This window comes from Apodemus sylvaticus, chromosome 15 (assembly GCF_947179515.1).
Source record: "Apodemus sylvaticus chromosome 15, mApoSyl1.1, whole genome shotgun sequence".
Lineage (NCBI taxonomy): Eukaryota > Metazoa > Chordata > Mammalia > Rodentia > Muridae > Apodemus > Apodemus sylvaticus.
The window spans coordinates 40,756,368-40,779,666 of record NC_067486.1 but is presented as its reverse complement, the minus strand read 5'-3'; the positions used below and the strand labels follow the sequence as shown (position 1 = coordinate 40,779,666).

Sequence of the window (23,299 nt, the reverse complement as noted above, 5' to 3'; positions counted from 1 at the left end):
AATTTCTAATTTTGTTAATTTGGATACTTTCTCTGTGCCCTTTGGTCAGTCTGGCTAAGGGTTTATCTATCTTGTTGATTTTCTCAAAGAAGCAGCTCCCGGATTCGTTGATTCTTTGTATGGTTCTCTTTGTTTCCACTTGATTGATTTCAGCCCTGAGTTTGATGATTTCCTGTCTTCTACTCCTCCTGGGTGAAATAGCTTCTTTTTGTTTCAAGTCTTTCAGGTGTGTCGTTAAGCTGCTAGTGTATGCTCTCTCCATTTTCTTTTTGGAGGCACTCAGGGCTATGAGTTTTCCTCTTAGCACTGCTTTCATTGTGTCCCAAAGATTTGGGTATGTTGTGCCTTCATTTTCATTAAATTCTAAAAAGTCTTTGATTTTTTTCTTTATTTCTTCATTGGCCAAGGTGTCATTGAGTAGAGTATTGTTCAGCCTCAATGTGTATGTGGGCTTTCTGTTGTTTTTGTTGCTTTTGAAAACCAATCTTGGCCCCTTGTTCTGGAAAGACTCAGTGAAGCAGTATTCAGCAAAACCAGAACGGGGAAGTGGGAAGGGGTGGGTGGGAGGACAGGAGGAGAGAAGGGGGCTTATGGGACTTTCGGGGAGTGGGGGGCTAGAAAAGGGGAATCATTTGAAATGTAAATAAAAATATATTGAATAAAAAAAATTTTAAGCAAAAAAAAAAAAAAAAAAAAAAAAAAAGAAAACCACTCTTACACCATAGTGATCTGATAGGAGGCATGGGATTAGTTCGATCTTCTTGTATTTGTTGAGGTCTGTCTTGTGACCAATTATATGGTCGATTTTGGAGAAGGTACCATGAGGTGCTGAGAAGAAGGTATATTCTTTTGCTTTAGGGTGAAATGTTCTATAAATATCAGTTAAATCCAATTGGTCCAAAGCTTAAATTAGTTTTACTGTGTCCCTGTTTAGTTTCTGTTTTCCTGATCGGTCCATTGAGGAGAGTGGAGTGTTGAAGTCCCCCACAATTATTGTGTTAGGTGAAATGTGTGCTTTGAGCGTTAGTAAAGTTTCTTTTACGAATGAGGGTGCCCTTGCATTTGGCGCATAGATGTTCAGAACTGAAAGTTCTTCTTGGTGGATTTTTCCTTTGACCAGCAAGAAGTGTCCCTCAGTGTCTCTTTTGATGACTTTAGGTTGAAAGTCAATTTTATCTGATATTAGAATGGCTACTCCGGCTTGTTTCCTGAGACCACTGGCTTGTAAAATTGTCTTCCAACCTTTTACTCTAAGGTATTTTTTGTCTTTGACAATTAGGTGTGTTTCCTGTACACAGCAAAATGTGGGGTCCTGTTTCCTTATCCAGTCAGTTAGTCTATGTCTTTTTATTGGGGAATTGAGTCCATTGATGTTAAGAGGTATTAAGGAATAGTGATTATTAATTCCTGTCATTTTTGATGTTCTTTTTATATTTGAGTGGTTATCTTCTTTTGGGTTTGATGAAGGAAGGTTACTATCTTGCTTTTTCCAGGGTGTAGTTTCCTTCCTTGCATTGGAGTTTTCTTCCTATTATTCTTTGCAGAGCTGGGTTTGTGGAAAGATATTGTGTAAATTTGGTTTTGTCATGGAATGTCTTGGTTTCTCCATCTATTGTGATTGAGAATTTTGCTGGGTATAGTAGTCTTGGCTGACATTTGTATTCTCTTAGAGTCTGCATGAGATCTGCTCAGGATTTTCTAGCTTTCATGGTCTCTGTTGAGAAGTCTGGTGTGATTCTGATAGGTCTTCCTTTATATGTTACTTGGCCTTTTTCTCTTACTGCCTTTAATATTCTTTCTTTGTTTAGTGCATTTGGGGTTTTAATTATTATGTGGCGAGAGGTATTTCTGCTCAGATCCAGTCTGTTTGGAGTTCTGTAGGCTTCTTGTATATTCATAGGCATCTCTCTCTTTAAGTTGGGAAAGTTTTCTTCCATAATTTTGTTGAAGTTATTTGCTGGCCCTTTCAGTTGTAAATCTTCACTCTCACCTATACCTGTAATCCTTAGGTTTGGTCTTCTCATTGTTTCCTGGATTTCCTGTTTTCTGGGATAAAAGCTTTTTGCATTTTGCATTTTCTTTGACTGTTGAGTCAATGGTTTCTATGTTATCTTCGGCATCCAAAATTCTTTCTTCCATCTCTTGTATTCTGTTGTTTTTATTTGCATCTATGGTCCCTGATTTCTTCTCAAGGTTTTCTATCTCCAAAGTGTCTCTCTTTGTGATTTCTTAGTTGTTTCTACTTCTGTTTTTTTGATCCAGGATGGTTTTGCTCAGTTCTATCATTTGTTTGTTTGTGTTTTCCTGTAATTCTTTAAGAGATTTTTGTGTTTCCTCTTTCATGACTTCTGCCTCTTGACTCAAGGTCTCCTGCATTTCTTTAAGGTTTTTAGGTTTTTTTGTTTTTGTTTTTTTTGTTTTTTTTTTTGTGTGTGTGTGTGTGTGTGTTTCTTCTTTATTGGCTTCTATCTCTTGAGCCTTATTCTCCTGCATTTCTTTAAGTGATTTTTGTGTTTCCATTATACGGGTGTCTAGCTTATTCATGTTCCCCTGTATTTCTTTAAGAGATTCATTTATGTCCTTTTTGTGTTCTTCTAGCAGCATCATGACCAATGATTTTAAATCCAAATCTTGTTTCTCTGGTGTGTTGGCATAACCAGGACTTGCTGATGTTGGAGAGTTTGGTTCAGATGCCATATTGCCTAGATTTCTGTTAGTAGAGTTCCTGCGTTTGTCCTTTGTCATCTTGTTCTCTGGAGTTAATTGGTCTTGTCTCTGGCTGGTGTTTGGGCCTTCTGATGGGCTCTGGGGCTATTTCTGCAACACTATATGGCTGGGTTTTCCCTGTAGCAGATTACTGATGTACTGTCCTCCTCTTGGGTGCCCTTGCAGCCCTAGTGTGCTTTGCCCCAGATTGTGTCTGTGAACCAGATGGTGCCCGTTTGCACCTTCAGGGAGTGCTGAAGGGTGTATGCTGTCGGGACCTTTCCCATGTGCTGATCAGTCTTCTGGGCACCTGATCTCCCAACCGGGTTGGTGCACCCAAGGCTAGCCTAGCTGCTCAGGCCCTGAGTCTAGGCAAAAGCCTGGGAGACCAAGGTCGGAGCAAAGGTCCCCTCGGGCTCTGACTGTTAATTGGTTCAGTCAGGTGGCCAGGATGGCGGGAAGTGCCAGGAGAGTCTGCTGGGCTAACAACTTCCTGGCTGGGTTGGCACCCCGATGGCCCCCAGAACAGCCCAGGGCCTGGGTGCAGGCCAACGCCCGTCGGGCTTAGACCCCCGAGATATTGGCCTCGGGTTATATTTGTGTACCTCAGTCTGTCTGATCTCTCTGGAATCCGAGAACCAAGATGGAGGAGAGTCTCTCGTGACTGGCATGAGGCAGATTTCTGAAATGGCTTCTGTGCGGTGAAAGGCACCGTAAATCCGCCGCTGCTTGCAGCCTGGCTGGCCAGCGAAGGTCAGTGGTCGTGGGCGCAGGGCCTAACTGGACCCTGTGTCACCTTGGTGCCACTGTTGATGGCCCTTCAGCTGGACCAGCCACTGCTGCACTGAGAAGAATCTATTTTCAACAAGAAGAAAAGAAATAAAAAAAATACTTCCATACAAGTGGACTTGAATATGTATTATAAACAAATATCTGAGATGTAAGTCTGTGCTTACTAGAGGAATTTATTACTGTAAACAATTAAGTTGTTCAGAAGACAAACAAGGTGAAAGAACAAAAATTCCCATTTTCAGAGAAATAAGAGCAAACTAAAATTAAGTCAGGAAGTAGAAATAATAAATATTAAAACAGAAACTACTGAGACAACAGAAAATCATCAGAAAAAAGTAATGAAGTCAGAAGTCACCTCCTTGAAAAAAATCAATAAAATTGACAAGTATTTAATTATTCTATCAATAAATATTTGAGAGAATAACCTTGAATTCTGTCATAGTAGATAATTTCTGACATTGATAATTTAGCAAGGAAATGAACAATAACAAATGCTGTGGACAATTGTGTCACAACAAATTAGAAAACCTGTAAAGTAGATGAATTTGTACAAAGGGCATAAAATACTGAAACAGATTCAAGAAGAGAGATTTTTGTATTTATTCTTCTCTCATCTCCATCAGAATTTCCTCCCTCCTTTTTTCCCAGTCTCCCCCTCCCCCTGCTCATACCTTTCCTTCCTCCAATCCCTCACACAACCCTTACCTATTTATCCCCAGATCCACTCCCCCTCCATTTCCCTTTAGAAAGAGAAGGCCTTCCTGTGATATCAAACACAACATAACAAGTTGCATAAAACTATACACAAATCCTCATATCAAGGGTGGATAAGGCAACCCAGAAGGAGAAAACAGGTTTCTAACATGTAGTTTTGCTCTACCCACCTTTGCTTCAAGAAGTGACCACTTTACCAGCACCTTCCTGTCTTCTCTTGAATTCTTGGATAATAGACACACACTCAGTGTTCCTTTTCAACTTGCCTTCTCTTCACAATTGCTGGGTGCTACTATCTCCCACTTAGAAAGCATGTCCTTACCAATTTTTTATCTTTGTCTCCTACCTGCCTTAAACTTCAGTTGCTAAACTCCTTTGACCACCCTACTATAGGAGCAGCCTCAGCCCACCACTCCTTTGGAGACCTCACATGGTTTTCTGGTTCTTCTCTTTCTAAAGCATGGTGAAATCTGTTCTCTTCCCTTCAACCTTCCTGCCTGCCTTCAGGGACCTAAGCGTCCTGCCTGTTCTCCCTTGCCCACAGCTTTCTTTACTGAGAGATCAAGAACCAATTGGGGAATATGACCTTAGCATCAGAACCACCCCCTATAGGTCCCAAGAGCAAGCAAAAAAAGTAAGAGACACCCCCATTCCCACTGTTAGGAGTCCCACAAGAACATCAAGATACACCACTATATAGGTAGGTTCCATGATTGCTGATTCAGTCTCTGTGAGCCTCTAGTTTAGTGGATTCTGTGGGCCTTGTAAAGACTTGGTCTTTAATTGCCGGTGATGTGAGAAGGCTGCTCAACATTTGGGAGTCTGAATGAGAGGAAGTAAGTATGACCTTGAAAAGGATATTGGAATTTTTGGCGTCATCTCTTTTTCTGTTACTTTCCTACCATACGAGAAGCTTTTCTATATTATATGACTTATCAATGATATATTATGTCATGGTTAGACTATAGCAAACTGGTTTAAATGGGAAACAAAATAACTTTTTCTTTGATGTGCTTTTTATTTGTAAGCTTTGTTTTTATAATTTTGTTAACATGTATGTCTATATGTGCATATGTACACATGGGTGAAGGTAACTGTGGAGAACAGAAGCTTGGAGGAACCCTGGAACTAGATTTATAGATGGTTGTCAGCCTTTTTTACATGGGTACTGGAAACTTAGGCCCCATGAAAGAGCTATAGGTGTTTTGTTTTTTAATATTTATTTATTTATTATTTTAAATTTATTTACATTTCAAGTGTCCCCTTACCCAGTTTTCTCCCTCCTGGAAACTCCCTATCCCATCCTCTCTCTGCTTTCATGAGGCTGTTCCTCCACCCACCCCATTCCCACCTCCCTGTCCTCGATTTCCCTACACTGGGGCATCTATCTAACCTTCATAACACCAAGGACTTCTCATTGATGCATGACAAGGTTGTCCTCTGCTACGTATGAAGCTGGAGCCATGTGTACTTCTTGGTTGGTGGCTTAGTCAATGGTAGCTCTGGGGTGTGTGTGCTCTGGCTAGTTGATATTGTTGTTCTTCTTATGTGGCTGCAAACCCCTTTAGCTCCTTCAGTCCTCTCTCTAGCTCCTCCATTGGGGACTCCACTCTCAGTGCAATGGTTGAGTCAGTGCAGTGAGCACCTGACTTTTTTGTTTATTGAATATAATCTTCATTTACATTTCAAATGGTAAAACCTTTCCCAGTTCCCCCCTCTCCGAAAACCCCCAACCCCTCCTCCCACCCCCTGCCCCGAAGTATATGCTCTTCTACCAGACCCACTCCCACCTCTCCCCCCTACCTCAATTTGCCTTTGTTGGGCGCATATATTGAACCTTCACCTGACCAAGGACCACTCCTCCCACTGATGCCCAACAAGGCATTCCTCTGCCACATTTTTGGTTGGAACCATGTGTACCCCTTGGTTGATGGTTTAGTTCTCGGGAGTCCTGGAGCTTCTGGGTGGCTGACATCATTGTTTTTCCCATAGGACTGAAAACCCCTTCAGCTCCTCTGGACTACTCTCCAACTCCTCCATTGGGGACCCCATGCCCAGGCCAATGGTTGGTAAGAGCACCTTACTTTGTATTTGTAAGGCTCTGACAGGGTCTCTCAGGAGACAGCCATATTAGGCTCCTTTTGGCAAGCATTTATTGGCATCCACAACAGTGTCAGGGTTTGGTGACTGTTCATAGAATGAATCCCCATGTAGTACAGTCTCTGGATGGCCCTTCCTTCAGTCTATGCTCCAAACCCTATTTCCATAATTGCTCCTTTGAGTATTTTGTTCCCTTTCTTAGAAACACTGAAGTACCCACTCTTTGATCTTCCTTCTTCTTGAACTTCATGTGGTCTGTGAATTGTATCTTGCTTATTTTATATTTATCCACTTATCAGTGAGGAACATATCATGTGTATTCCTCTGTGATTGGGTTACCTCACTCAGGATGATATTTTCCAGTTCCATCCATTTGCCTAAGAATTTCATCAATTCATCATTTTTAATGAATTAATGAAAATTGAATTTTCATTAATTGATAGTACTCCATTGTGTATATCATGTTTTCTGTATCTCTTCCTCTGTTGAAGGATATCTGGGTTCTTTCCTCTTCTGGCTATTATAAATAAGGCTGCTATGAACATAGTGGAGCATGTGCTCTTATTACCTGTTGGAGCATCTTCTGGATATATGCCTAGGAGTGGTATAGCTGGGTGATCAGGTAACCAGTGAGAAATCTATTAAGTTCCTTTATTTTATATATATATATATATATATATATATATATATATATATATATATGATTATCTTGATAAGGGATGTTTGATAACTTGTTATTAAGAGGAGCCAAAAGATGTGCTGGCTTAGTATCAAGTGGTTTTAAAGATGAGAACTACATAGGTAGAGACACCTGGTTGCCAAATACAGGGAAACTATGCAAGAGCACCCACCCCCCCCCCCAATGTCTAATTTTTTTGTAGTGCCATACTTGTTATACAGGTAGCTGGTGTTTCAAAAAAGCTACAAAAACAGGCTATCTGAGCTTGGGATTTTACATGGTATAATACCAACTTGCCAAGCAAGGTTTGGGGGAAGGACATCATAAACCCTGACTGAAAAGATTAGGCTTGGGGGCCAGGTTATGCCAGACAGAGACTGAGAACCTGGAGGATAGCTCTGCTTTGATATGCAAAATATATACCTGAGTCCCTTGTCCCCCAAGTCTGCAACCAAACAGCTATGTGTTTTTCTTTGTTTGTTTTTTGTTTTTTTTTTTATTCCCACCGCCGTGGTTTTTATTGCCCTCTCTGATTCTTTTTTTCCTATTGAATTTATTTATCTTTTTTATTGAATATCATCTTTATTTACATTGCCAATGGTAAAACCTTTCCTGATATCCCCCCTCCCCTAAGATCCCCAGCCCCTCCCTCTCCTCCTTCCCCCTGCCTTCATGCATATGCCCATCTACCCAACACACTTCTCACCTCCCCACCTTGGTTTCCCTTTGTTGGGGCCTCTGTTGAGCCTTTACCTGACCAAGGACCATTCCTCCCACTGATGCCCAACAAGGCCTTCCTCTGCCACATTTTTGGCTAGAACCATGTGTGCCCCTTGGTTGATGGTTCAGTCCCTGGGAGTCTTGGGGCATCTGGGTGGCTGAAATCATTGTTCTTCCCATGGGGCTGTAAACCTCTTCAGCTCCTTTGGACCATCCTCTAGCTCCTCCATTGGGGCCCCATGCCCAGTCCAATAGTTGGTTGCTAGCATCTGCTTCTGTATTTGTAAGGCTCTGACAGGGCCCCTCCAGAGACAACCATGGTATGCTCCTTTGGGTATGCACTTCTTGTCATCCATAAAAGTGTTGGGGTTTGGTGACTGTTTATAGGATGAATCTCCAGGTAGGGCAGTCTCTGGTTGGCCTTTACTTCAGTCTCTGCTCCACACATTGTCTCCCTTATTGCTTTCTGATTATTAAGTTAGTGTTATGACTGTGTGTTGCTATATCAATGTGTGTGTCAGTGTTTTTTAAGATTTAATATTTTCTTTGCCTGAGGTATCATTTCTTCTATTGTTTTTCTTTTTTTCCTTATTTTTATTTTTTATTGATATATTTTTTATTTACATTTCAAATGATTTCCCCTTTTCTGGGTCCCCACTCCCCACAAGTCCCATAAGCCCTCTTCCGTCCCCCTGTTCTTCCATCCACCCCTTCCCACTTCCCTGTTCTGGAATTCCCCTATACTCTTGCACTGAGTCTTTCCAGAACCAGGGGCCACTCCTCCATTCTTTTTGGACATCATTTAATTTGTGGATTATGTCCTGGGTATTCAAAGTTTCTAGTCTAATATCCACTTATCAGTGAGTGCATACCATGATTGATCTTTTGAGACTGGGTTACCTCACTTAGTATGATGTTCTCCAGCTCCATCCATTTGTCTAAGAATTTCATGAATCCATTGTTTCTGATAGCTGAATAGTACTCCCTTGTGTAAATATACCACATTTTTTGTATCCATTCCTCTGTTGAAGGACACCTGGGTTCTTTCCAGCTTCTGGCTACTACAAATAGGACTGCTATGAACATAGTGGAGCATGTGTCCTTATTGCATGCTGAAGAATCCTCTGGATATATGCTCAGGAGTGGTATAACAGGGTCCTCAGGAAGTGACATTCCCAGTTTTCTGAGGAACCACCAGACTGATTTCCAAAGTGGTTGCACCATCTTGCAATCCCACCAGCAGTGGAGGAGTGTTCCTCTTTCTCCACATCCTCGCCAACACCTGCTGTCTCCTGAGTTTTTGACCTTAGCCATTCTGACTGGTGTGAGGTGAAATCTCAGGGTTGTTTTGATTTGCATTTTCCTAATGATTAATGATGTTGAACATTTCTTAAGGTGTTTCTCAGCTCTCCGAAGTTCTTCATGTGAAAAATCTTTGTTTAGCTCCATACCCTACTTTTTAATGGGGTTATTTGGTTCTCTGGGTTCTACTTTCTTGAGTTCTTTGATATATTAGATATTAGCCCTCTGTCGGATTTAGGGTTGGTGAAGATCCTTTCCCAGTCTGTTGGTTGTCGTTTTGTCCTTTTGAAGGTGTCCTTTGTCTTACAGAAACTTTATAGTTTTATGAGGTCCCATTTGTCAATTCTTGATCTTAGAGCATAAGCTATTGGTGTTCTATTCAGGAACTTTTCCCCTGTGCCCATGTCCTCCAGGGTCTTCCCCTGTTTCTTTTCTATTAGTTTCAGTGTGTCAGGTTTTATGTGGAGGTCCTTGATCCATTTGGAGTTGAGCTTAGTACAAGGAGATAAGAATGGATGTATGTGCATTCTTCTGCATGCTGACCTCCAATTGAACCAGCACCATTTGTTGAAAAGACTATCATTTTTACACTGGATGCTTTCAGCTCCTTTGCCGAAGACCAAGTGACCATAGGTGTGTTGGTTCATTTCTGGGTCTTCAATTCTATTCCATTGTTCTGCTTGCCTGATATTGTACCAATACCGTGCAATTTTTATCACTATTGCTCTGTAGTAGAGTTTAAAGTCTGGGATACTGAATCCCCCTGAAGTTCTTTTACTGTTGAGAATAGTTTTAGCTATCCTGGGTTTTCTGTTATTCCAGATGAATTTGAGAATTGCTCTTTCTAGCTCTATGAAGAACTGGGTTGGGATTTTTATGAGGATAGCATTGAATCTGTAGATTGCCTTTGGCAAGATGGCCATTTTAACTATATTAATCCTGCCAATCCACGGGCATGGAAGATTTTTCCATTTTCTGAGATCTTCTTTAATTTCCTTCTTCAGAGATCTGAAGTTCTTGTCATATAGGTCTTTCACTTGTTTGGTTAGAGTCACCCGATACTGAAAAAGCATTTGACAAATTTCACCATCCTTTCATGCTAAAAGTCTTGGAAAGGACAGGAATTCAAGGCCCATATCTAAACATAGTAAAATCAATATACAGCAAACCGGTAGCCAACATCAAACTAAATGGAGAGAAGCTTGAAGCAATCCCACTAAAATCAGGGACTAGACAAGGCTGCCCCCTCTCTCCATATCTTTTCAATATTGTACTTGAGGTATTAGCTCTGGCAATTCGACAACATAAGGAAGTCAAAGGGATACAAATTGGAAAGGAAGAAGTCAAACTATCACTATTTGCAGATGATATGATCGTATACTTAAGTGACCCTAAAAACTCTACTAGAGAACTCCTACAGCTGATAAACATCTTCAGCAAAGTGGCTGGCTACAAAATCAACGCAAGCAAATCAGTAGCCTTTATATATTCAAAGGATAAGCAGACTGAGAAAGAAATTAGGGAAATGTCCCCCTTCACAATAGCTACAAACAGCATAAAGTATCTTCTATTGTTTTTCAATGCCTGAGATTATTGCTTGTTAGGAGATGTGTTTTGGGCACTGTGTATTCCGATGCTGATTTCTGTGCCCAGATATATGGTTATAGTTGGGGCCATAAGATTGTTATGATTATTAACCATCACCTGTAGCAATGTTGTATAAAGAATGCTCCTCATTTATCTCTGATTGATTAATTAAGAGAATATCAGCCTTTGATTGGGCAGAGAAGGCAGAACTTCTAATCCAAGGATCCCAGTGGAGAGTCCCAAAAGGGAGAGAAGGAATAGAAGAGGTGGCCATGAGGCAGAATGTGTAGGAGGAGATCACCAAGGGGTTTGACATGAAAACACACATGGATCAGAGCACATGGATAAGGGAAAGTAATTCAGGGCCTATGGCTCATAAGTTGATAACTTAAAGGGTTAAAATAAATGAATATATGCCCAGTCATTGTGCTTAAAGCTTCTTAATACACTTAATAGATTTTTGTGCCTATTATTTGGGCACTAGAACTGGAACAGATAAGGCCTTCATCCTTAAATTAAATCCTACACTCTCTTCCATATCTTGTATTCTGCTATTGAGGTTTGCTTCTGAGGTTCTTTTTGAGTTCCTAAACTTTTCATTTGCAGATTTCCCTTAGATTGGGTTTCCTTTTGGGTTCTTGTTAGGTGTGGCCACTGAGGGTTCAGGGTAAAATGTGTTTCTAGATATTAGAAGTTTAGGAATTGAGATGTGTCAGGTTGGGGTGGGGGCAAGATTGAGAGAGTCACCAGGAGTGAGGAAAGCAGGGTGTTTCCACAGAGATTTATTCAGTCATCTCGGAATGGGGCCAGAGAGTAAGTAGACTCAACAGTTAGTCTACTACAGAGCTGGTGTTGAGACTGGGAAATTACATATAGGGAGAGGAGAGAGAGTGAAGAACTGGTGCTTGTGTATGTGCTTCCCTGACCTACTTGCTTTTCCGGCAGGATGGCGGGATGGCGGGATGGCATGATCCCAGGGAATGTCTGCTAGAGTTGGGGACCGGGATGGCAGACTGGGTAGGAGGAAGGTTGGAAAAGATCTGGGCATGTGGGAAAGAAGAGGAGTGTCACAGCAAGTGGTCTGCTAGAGATAGGAGTGTGAGACTGAGGGATTGAACTGGAGGAACAGTAGGAGAGGTGAAGAGCTGTAGCTGTTACCTCTTTCTCTGGCCTAAGTGACTTGTGGATTCCTAGGGAACGTCTGCTGCACTGGGAGTGTGGGATAAATCAATGAGTAAAAGGAGAGAAGTTAGGAAGGGAGATCTTGTGATCCCCTGGAGATGGGAGCACAATGGGAAGGTGACTATGTAAGGGTCCAAAAATTGTGGGAGGAAGGCATCAGACTCAATATGCAAACACAAGAACATTTATTCTTCAGAAACAACCAGCATGAGGGAATCAACTATTCTTTGAAATGGTTTCCCCAAACAAAGGCACACAGGCCATCCTTTAGGGAACCATAGGTGATCAGTGGTCTGCATTTCTATGTCAGGAATGTTTAACCATGTGAAGTCAGTGGTCTGAATTCCTGTCACAAATTATGAAATAGGGCTGTTCAGCACAGATGATCCATTCTGAGATAAGATATTTCCCCATTTTTTTTTTTTTTTGGTTTATGTCCAGGCTATTTTTTGGGAGTGGGTTTTATGATTCTGTTCAGGATTTTATGGTCTGTTCTTAGAGCTGGTGTCTTCTGACCTAGTTTTTGGGACTTATTGTCTATTCCTGAAGCTGGTGCCTTATGGCTTTTTTTGAAATCAGGCCTGGTCCTCAAAATGGAGACAAATGGGGTTTATATTAATGTAGCCGGGTTTTTTGTTACACTGTTTTGTGTTCCCAGCAGATCATATACATGCACCTGCCCAGGAGCTATCTTGGGATCTGTGTATGAAAGACACACACACACACACACACACACACACACACACACACATGCACACAAGCTTATTTTTAAAAAGTCTTGCCTACTTCAAAAGCTGGACACTCCTAAATGTTCCCTGCCACCTCAGGCCCAATTGGGTAAGTGGCCAGTGGCCACTCACGGGGCTTGAAATCTCACAGAGCTTGTTGGCTTTATCTCCGGCCTCTACTTCATTCCATCCTTCTTCACAGGATCATGGCGATTCTGATTCTTCCTTTCTGTGTCCTTGCTGGCATAACTCTAAGGGTTCTGCCCCATGCCCAGCTACTGGCCATTGGCATGTATATTGATCGATCAAAAAAAAAAAACAAAACAAAGCAAAACAATTAGGGACAAGGACCTTTAGCGTTTGGATGCACACAGATTCCTGATTAAATCAAAGCATCAGAATTAATCTCCCAAATCTAACCCTTTCACCCAGAGCTGGCAGTCTGATGCAGATATGATAGGGAATTGGATCTGGAGGGGCTGAGGGAGTGGCACAGATCTTCAGTTAGCCTACTTGCTTCCCTGGATGGAGTGGCCTTTGGTTTTCTAGGGAATCGATTCCACTATTTTTCATATTTTGGTGTCCCCCACAATAATTTCTTAAATGGCTATATCAATTTACATTCTTGTCAATATAAAATGCACTTTCCCCCCTACATTATTTCCAGTTTATTTTCTCTTTTCTTTGGATGCTAGCCCTTCTTACCAGTTCTATACTTTAAGTCCATTCTGTCTTATTTTCCCTTTCCTGGTTGATGTCGATGCAAAGCACCTTTAATACTTTTACTGGGCACTCACATCCTTGCCTTCCAGCTGTATTTATCCAGGTCCATAAACAGGCATGCCACAAGGCATTCATTTTCTCACTGTTAAGATGCTTGAGTTCTTCTTCACCATATGCCTTTTAATTTAATGCAGTTATACTAATCTTTATCATCCATGCTTTTGGCGTCATAAGAAAATCATTGCCTGAAGTAATGCCATTGTGCTTTCTCTTTCTCTGCCAGGTTTTAGGACTTATAGCTAACAGTGTAGCACATTTGTATTGGTTTGTTTTATATAATGACATGAGTTGATGGTCCAATTTAAACTGAGTTCATATGGAGATTCAGTGATTCCTATATTGTTTGCTGAAAGACTCGTATATCTTTGCTGTATGTTCTTGGTACTTTTATCCAAAATAAATTGCTCACTAGTGCATGGGTTTATTTATGGTTACTGTTCTATGCTCTTTTGATTGCTGTAGCTTTTTATAGATTATGAAAATAGGTAGGACACGCATTCCTCAGATAGACATTGGGTAAATCCTAAATTGATGTATTTGATTTCAAATGACCAAGAAAATCTTGAAATGTATGCATATAATTGTAATATGACACATTCCTTTTCTTAGAGCTTTAGAGACACAAAATGATATATTTTATTCATGAATTTAGGGTACTAGAAAATTTTCTGTTTGTTTTCCTACTATATTTTCTCAGCAGACATAAGATGTTGAATTTTTTTAACTGTGAACTTAACCTCTAGTGGATCCGTATAGTGACAGTTATACTGTGACAACTGTTTCTGGGTATTGAGCTGTGAACTCAGAGCATCAAGAGAGCAGGTGGAAGGGAGAACTTTGTGTTACCTGATTTGTATCATCTGTGATACAGTGTTAGTAGCACAATTAGTAGCAGTTTTTCTGTTAACATGATTGACTGATGTGTTTAATCACTTACACATTCTATGTGGCAGGATCTCAACAAAAGTATGTTGTGATAATTGGAAAGTGGTTATTTCATGATGACACATTAGTTTCATTAGATTCTACTCCTATTCTACAATTTTCTATTTTTACCAAAAATAATTTTTAAAAGATAATGCCTATTCACATTTCATTATCCCAATATTTTCTTTGTGTGTGTGCATACATTAGCCACAAAGTACTGTCAGACTCCCTCAGCTTTCATGAAGAGGTACAAAAAATGTTGGCTTAATTACTTGACAACTAAGCTTCTCAAATTTTATATAAGCTTTAATTGTCTAGAATTTTGTTTTATTGAAGCTATGTATGTACACATGAGAATAAAAACATTTTAAGGCCAGCCTCTCTTAATATTAACATTCTAAATTAGCCATTTATTCTGAAAACAACTTTGATATACACATATAATATTCACTTCTATGGCATGCATCCATTTCTTCCTTATTCTATGTTCAACAGAGTAGTACTCACCAAATCTTTTAGAAGAGTTTCTCAAACTTCACCTTCCACAATTTTGTTGCTGTTGCTTTTAAGTACCTTAATCTGGTGACATTTCACAGGTTCTAATATACCTTAGCTTACCAAAGTGTTCATGCTCTATGCTATTGAAATGATTTGATTGTAAATGCTTATAAGAAGATATTTTACATTTTTTCTGCAAATGTTTTTGTTGTCTTTTGGATGTTTACTATCCCCAACATTGACAAAGGCCATGGGCCTGGGAGCAGACTATTTGGATATTTGAATCTCAAAGTTTACTTTTAATTTTTTCTCTTTTCTGTTAAGAGCCATCCCAATTTACTATTTCACCTATATTTCCACCTGGCACACTGCCACTTAAGAAAGCATTATGGACTTTAACAGTTTTGCACAAAGTTTACAAGCATTTTTTTTTATTGTGTAATCTCATGTGATGTTTCTGCTGAGTTGAGTTTTTACACTATAGCAGATGCTTGTTTAAAATTTTTTGAGATTATTTGTTTTTGTGCAGAATTTTCTTCAAGGCATTCTTTACTTCTTTATTTCTCAAGCTGTAAATAAATGGGTTTAGTAAGGGAACCACTATCGTAAACAAAATAGCAGCTGGTATGTCCTTATCACCTTCTTCTAGCAAATTTGGTCGAATGTACATGAAGAAAAGAGATCCGTAGAATAGTGAAACAGACAGAAAGTGGGACGCACAGGTGGAGAAGGCTTTGACCCTTCCCTCTTTAGATTTCATTTGGAAAATTGTAAAAACAATGTAAAGGTAAGATATGAGGACACAACCTATTGTGAAGACTTGGATTGAGCCTGAGAAGACAAACAGCACAAGCTCATTGACATAGGGATCAACACAAGAGAGTCTGTACAAAGGAAGTATATCACAATAAAAGTGGTTGATTTGATTAGATCCACAGAATGCTAGTCTAAATAATAGGCCCACATGAATCATAGAATGCAGGTTTCCAGCTATAAAGGCTCCCATGGTCATCTGAAGGCAGAGCTTCTTGGACATCATGCTGTGGTACTGCAGTGGGTTGCATATGGCTACATAGCGGTCATAGGCCATTGCTGACAGAAGAAAGCAGTCTGCTGTTTCAACAGTGCACAGAAAATAAAACTGTGCCATGCATTCATACAGAGAGATTATTCTGTCCTCAGAGAAAAGGTTCTCTAACATTTTAGGAGTAATAGCACAGGCACAACAAGAATCTATGAGAGCCAGGTTACCCAGAAAGATGTACATTGGGGTGTGAAGAGAACGTTCTTTGCAAATTAGAATCACCAGACCCACATTCCCTACCATGGTAATCAGATAGATGAGTAAGAATACTGCAAACAGAAGGGCCTTCATTTCTGGATGCTCTGTAAATCCTGTGAGGATAAACTCATGTTTCATGGTGTGATTTTCTTCAAGCATTACTGATTACCTGGAAAAAAATAGGGAAATAAAGTACTAGTTTACTGTATGCCTCAAATATTTTTGAGCTCTCTTTGGTTCAAAGGAGGAGATTCATCTTGAATAGCACCATAGCAAGTCAGCTGAACTCAAGTTGAAGCACAATTCATAGCATAATTATTATTTCTTTGCAAGGCTAGAGATTGAACCCATTGTATTATATGTGTTAGGCTAGTGGCTGCATAGGTAGCATCATTCCTTATTTAAGTTATTCCTTTCACCCATGTTTATTAAACACTGTTATATCACATTTATAAAAAAGCTTTATATTGGATTCACGTAGAATGTATTCATTTACTTATAAATAGCAGAGAGTATATCTCAGGAAATTACTTAGTACTTTTATAATATAGCTAATAGAATTGTTTCAAACAAATTCAATGACTATTTTTACTAGCTAAGTATCCTGTTTGGAAATATTATCATTGTTATAATATTGATAGCAGTACTATGCACAGTATCCAAAAGGTGACAAGAATTCAGATGTGCATGGACAGATGAATTGATAGAATGTGTATACACATAAAATGGAATATTAGTCATTCTTATGAAGGAACATCACAACATCACAACACAGGTAAAATTTAATGCTAAATGAAGGAAGGTAGATACAATGGACACATTCCATAATTTTATTTAAGTGACGTACCTACGGTAGACAAATCCTGAGGGGGAGCAATGGTTAGAGGGAACTGGGAACAGAAATATCTTGTTTAATGAGCATCCATTTTTTTTTTGTTTGAGAAGATGGAATACTGCAGATGAGTAATACCCACAGTTGCACAAAATATATGCACCTAATGCTGTGAACTACACAGTTACACAGGTTACAGTGGAAACTTATGTGTAATGTACTTCAAAACTATCTTTGTTTATTGTGTTTAGGAATTTTATCTCTTTCATAACTTTTTCTATTTATACTGTTATTGAAGCATATACAAAAATGAAATTGTTCAGGAAATGAGATGTCAGCAAAGTATTTGCTTCTGAGCATTGATATGCACAGTTGTATAGGTGACTCAGAGAGAAAATAAAGAGAGAGCTTGAGACAGAGTAGCAAGAGACAGGAAGACAACAAACACACAGAAAGACAGAAAGACAGGCAAAATACACACATACACAGAGGTGAGAGGAAGTGATGAGACATGAAGAACACCAGGAGGCTGAAATACAGACAAAGACAAACACACAGAGAGAGGTGAGAGGGAGGAGTGGGGAATGGGACTGTTTTCTGACTTCCAGCTTATTTGTAATATTGCTTATGCTTGCAATGCAAAAAAATTCAACTTTTATGTGTATAAAAAAGTCTAAATGTGATCAGAAGAAATTTGATAAAACTTAAGGGTTACAATTGTTTTTTTTACCATGTAGGTTTAAAACACTCAGGAAATCACATGTCCAAAAAAAATGAGTGTTTTTTTTTTCAATAGTTCTTTTTCACACAAAGCTTACAAATTAGCAAAAAAGCTTAGCAGTACTATTGGCAAATAAGTGAATGGCATCAACACTAATGTTTTAATAAATCAGAAACCTTTGAGTTCCTTAGTAGAAACACATCAATTGAAAACAGTGATGTGTTTAATATTTTTGCCTATTGAAACAGCAAGGTTTTTTTTTTTTAAAGAAGAAATGATAGTATTTGAAGTCTGTACAATATGGAATGGAAAATTGCTTGAATTTCTGCAAATTGGTGGAGTTTCTGGAAAATTAGTGGAGAGTAGAAGTTGAAATGCTTAAATGTTTATACAATTTGACTATTAGTGATGATTCTATCTGAAAGAAATAAAAAATGCAACCAAAAATTACATGTAATAACTCTCACTGTGATTTAATTGGTGGTCTGAATAGTATTTCAACTAAGTGGTGTTCATTATTAGGAAATGTCGCCCACCCATATGATAGCCTATTATACATTCACTGCCAAGAACATTTATTTCAGTAACCATTACTCTAAATATCAGGAAATGATGTTACCAAATAAATGTCATACGCTGAACTCTACAGTATTCTCTAACTTTGACAAGTCTACAGAAACCTTTGAGGAACCAGAGGTATTTTCTGCACATCACTGTCATATGGAAGATGACCTCATAGCAGAGTCAGTGAGCCTCATGACAATGATATAGTTAAATTGTAGTAATAACTTTCAGATACCCTGGTGTGCTTCCTAAGCATTGAGAAATATACTTACATAGGGTAGTCATGAAGTCTTCAGACCACTTTCCTCTGTAAGAACAGCATTTCTTTGAGGTCAACTTTCAGTTTTTTCAGGACTTAGGATTACTATGGTATTTCTTGATTGCATGGTTCTTATGTTTATTAAAAATTCACAGCATTTTACAGTTTCTTTTCTACATTACACTTGTTTAAGAACAAGTTATTATTATTGGGCCTTTACTATGTGCTATTATTATTTTTAGATAGGTAGTTGCTCTTAAGAGGCATTTTTCATAGGAACATAGATTTGGATATTTACTGACCATAGCTGTTCTCTAAACTCAGGGACAGAGGACAAGTTCTGCAACAGCAAAGAAAGGTCTCTTAGTTTTTGGTTTACTGGAAATATTTCTGAGCTTTAAATCTTAGATTTTTTTCAAGAGGAGACCCTTATCAACATGGATGAAAAGGAATGTATGGCATGAATGTATAATTTACATACTTTCTCTACTAAATATATTTTTTGTGTGTGTCAGCTTAACGGTTATCAACAACTTCCAAATTGATACAGATAAAATTTACATTGCCACTTCTCTAAAAATTAAGATAAACTAGAAAGGTCTCTCAAGTTTCACTGAGGATTAAAAAAGTCTGGCATAAAATTAGCTATTTTTTAATGCAACTTTTCTAATACACACATGGAGTGCCCCAACAGAAAAAATAAATGCCATGCAGAACATCGCAAGTACCATGATATTATTACTTAAAAAAAATCTCAAAACATTATAAATGTACTCTCATAGCAGTATAAAATAAACCTTTATTTTGGTAAATGTAGGATTGTTTTGGATTGAATGGTGACCATTTGCCTAGTATTTAGACAAAAGATTTGTGAGAAAGTTAGTTTTAATAACTTAAAATTGAGTAGTTCTAATCGCAACAAAAGACAACTCTACCTTAGAGAATGTTTCAAAAGCTAATATTTCTAGAAAAGTAAATTTAAAATTCTTTCTCACCTGGCTTTCTCTGATGAGAATGGTATAGATGTGAGCTAGTTCCTGATGTGGCTTAAGGAGGGTCCAGTAATAAATTTCTGTTCACTTGACCATTTAGGAGAATATGTGTGCATGTTATTGGTAGAGAATTATTCAAATATTCAAAATAATTCTAAGGAGATTTACTTGGCATTGACATCACAGCACAGCCTGAGAGATTCAATCTACTAAACTTTGTATGCGAACTAAATTGGAGTAATTACTTATATCCTTTGAGACATAGCAGATAAGACACATGCTTACTTTGAAGCCAATTTAAAAGACTTAGAAAGGAAATAAGGTTATGCTAGCTACCATTTCAGTTTAAAAATAGCAACTGAATAAGAAAAATTTCTAGTTGGTCAGCAAAAATTTTCCAGTGAAACTTCTGAGTTAGGATTCTTACTTTTGTGAGGAGAAAGTCTGGCAAAAACAGAGGTTGGATTTTTCTTATCTCTTTAAATGTAAAAATGCAATTTCAGAATCTTCTCTGAAGTTCCAATATCATTATTTTTCTTACTAACTAAAATAACTGCTAATCTAATTTGCAATAATTTGTAATATTTTGGAATAATTTGTGCAATAATTTGCAAAAAAAGGAATAACTGCAAATGAGAAACAGCACCTTGAAAATATTTTTCCTCTAAACCTGGCTTCTTCTCCCCAAAATTTAGTGTTGATTCATTAGTGATCTCTAATCCCAATTTTTCACCTTTTTGTTGTTGTTAATTGTCATAGTAGTGATCTGATAACCACTATGAGAAATTCTCTGAATAGTCACATTCAAGTAAAAAGCATATTTTGACTCATAGTTGGGAGGTGTCAGATCATGACTAGTTGACCATTTTGATTCAGGCCTGTGGTGAGGCAGCACATCACAGCAGTAGTTTATAGTAGAACAATTATTCATCTTGTGGCCACGGTACAAAAGAGTAATGGATGTTTGAAGTTTTTGTGCAACTAGCATGTGATTTTATTATTATAGTTTTATAATATAACTTGAAATCTAGTAATGTAATACCTCCAGAATTGTTACATATGCTTAGGATTGTTTGGTTATCTGGGGTCTTTTGTGTTTCCATATGAAGCATATAATTTTTTTTTACAAAGAATTCCATAGGAATTTTGATTGTTATTATAAATACGTGAATTATCTTTGGTAGCATGACCATTTTCACAATATTAGTTCTACCAATCCATAAACATGGGAGGTCTTTCCATCTTCTAGTGCCTTCTTCATTATCTTTATGTATTTAAGGTCTTAATTTTAGAAGTCTTTCTCTTCCTTGGTTTGTATTATTCCCAGATATTTTATTTATTTTTTGAGGCTATTGAGAATAAGAGTTTTCCAGTGTCTCAATCTTTGCTTGTTTAACATTACTACACAGGAAATCTAATGGTTTCTGTGAGTTGGTTTTATATCCTGCCTCTTTGATAAAAATGCTGATGACTTCTGAAGCGTTCTGGTGGATCTTTTGGGTCTTTGATATATAATATAATACTATCTACAAATAGGGATTACTTGACATCTTCTCTTCCTATTATGTACTTTATTTTATTTCTCTATCTTGACTTATTGCTGTAGTTAGTGCTTCAAGCATCACATAGTGGGGGGCTACAGAGATAAATGGAGAAGAAAACTAGCTGTCATTCTAGGTAGATGATGGATGTAGTCATAAAAACCAATGAGCAATCATACAGAAAGACAGAGAGACTGGAGGCAGATACATAGAAAAGACAGAGAGATACAGATTGAAGAAGAGATCTGTGGAAGACTATGATAACAAATGTTGATAACTAGATATTTCACTGATCCACAAGAAGTTGGTATACTTATTTTCTACATGAAATTTGTCTTAATTTGTAAAAGGTGATTAACTCCAGCTTTGAGTTGAGGGATAAAAGATAGATGGTGAATTTCAAAAGAATTCACAGACAGTTACTGGAGAAAAAGTAAATATAAAATAGAAGAAATAAACTATGCCCCTTCAAAAAAAGCAAAGTATCAAATGACAATTATATTTCTATTTCATGGAAAAATAGACTTTGGTCTTTATCATGAAGATTATAAATTTAGATAGTTATATATTTACATGTATATATTTGCTTTAATATTTTGATACATTATACAGATATGCACATTTATATCAAAATAACTCCAAACCATTCTATTATAGAATACAAAACTCTAAATAATACAATTATTTAGCTTTTCCTTTTAAATCCTATCAGATCCACTTTAAACAATAGGAAATTTAAAGTTTTTAAAACATTTTATGAAAAGGAGAAATTGCCTCATTTAATTGGCAAGAATCCCAATGGGAGTCTACTTTTGTTGGACTATGTTTTATGTACATGTCTATGTATCCTAATCTTTTTTTTTTTTTTTTTGGTTCAGAAAAGATAGGTGGTAAAATCTTAATTATTCCTTTTTCTTTTTTTAATTGGTTATTTTATTTATTTAAATTTAAAATCTTACCCCCCTTCCCAGTTTCCCATCCACAAGTCCCCTATCCTTTCTGCCCTCCCCCTGCAGCTCTGACAATGCTCCCCCACTCACCCACCCAATCCTTTCACAGCAGCCTAGTGTTTTCCTATCCTGGGTCATCAAGCCTCCACAGGATCAAGGGACTCTACCTCCCAGTGATGCCAGATAAGGCACTCCTCTGCTACATATTCAGATGGAGCCATGGGTACCCCTGTGTACATTTTGGTTGGTGGTTTAGTCCCTGGAAGTGTTGGGGGGTATCTGGTTGGTTGATATTGTTGTTCTTCCAATGAGGTTGCAAATGCCTCATCTCCTACAGTCCTTGCCCTAGCTTACCCTTTGGGGTCTTTGCACTCAGTCCAATATTTGGCTGTGTACATCCACATCTGTGTTGGTCCAGCTCTGGAAGCACCTTTCAGGGGACAACTATACCAGTGTCCTGTCAGTAAAAACATCTTGCTATCAGCAATAGTGTCTGGGTTTGGTGTTAGCAGATGGGATGGAACCCTAGGTGGGGCTGTCCCTGGATGGCTTTTCCTTCAGTCTCTGCTCTGGTCTTTGTCCCTCCATTTCCTTTTCCTTCACAAATATCCTTCTGGAATTCCAAAAAAGGAATAAAACTTCATAGTGGAAATTATTGAAAAGTTTCATGTATATACTGTTCTTTTACTTACAGTAAGTCATCATATCTGCATATGGCTTGATTGGTTCTAATTTTAACTGTTAAATTTTCCTAAATTAATAATTCCCAATGAAATCTCAGTAGAATGGAATGTTCTCACTGGGGACTTTATTAGAAATTTGGCCCTTTGGGAATTGCGTAAGTTTTATAACAGCAAATTGTTTTCTTTTCTGTGTGAACAAAGCATGAAGTGCACCATGAGGAGTAGATAAGGATTTCTGGAAACTGCTCAGGACAGGTAAGAGGAGCATTAGTACTGGGATTTGAGATAGATATATTGTTACTTTTCATCCCAGAACTTTGGAGGCAGAGGCAGGAGGATTTCTGAGTTCAAGGCGAGCCTGGTCTAAAGTATGAGTTCCAAGACAGCCAGGGATATACAGAGAAATGCTGTTAGACCACAAGCTCTCTGTTGTTTTAAATAGAATATTCTGATAATCAGACTTTTGTAGCCTGCTTTATCCCTGAACTGTGCATTATTTTCATTTGCCTCTGCTTCTGTGTCTATTTTTACAGTGCACCAAGTTGTTTCCTTTTTATTCACTCTGCAAGGTGTTGTCAAAATCATTTATTCTTTTAGATAATTCTTAAAAGAATTTTGTGCATGGTTGAACTAGTGTTCTTGTGATAGGAAGGAGAGTACTCTGGGGATATGCCCCAAAGTGGTATAGCTATGTCTTGAAGTAGACTGATTCCTAATTTTCTGAGAAACCACCAAATTTCCATAGTTGTACAAGTTT

General features: G+C 38.2%; 1 protein-coding gene across 1 annotated transcript; it reads right to left on the bottom strand.

The window, feature by feature from the left end:
• Positions 1-15,229: 15,229 nt before the first annotated feature.
• On the bottom strand, positions 15,230-16,159 carry LOC127665531 (olfactory receptor 5K1). Its single transcript, XM_052157941.1, has one exon. The coding sequence runs from the start codon at positions 16,157-16,159 to the stop codon at positions 15,230-15,232; it is 930 nt and encodes a 309-aa protein (XP_052013901.1).
• Positions 16,160-23,299: the final 7,140 nt, after the last annotated feature.

Excerpts from the sequence above, each read along its gene's own strand:
- LOC127665531 (XM_052157941.1), bottom strand. The coding sequence starts at position 16,159 with ATGCTTGAAGAAAATCACACCATGAAACATGAGTTTATCCTCACAGGA.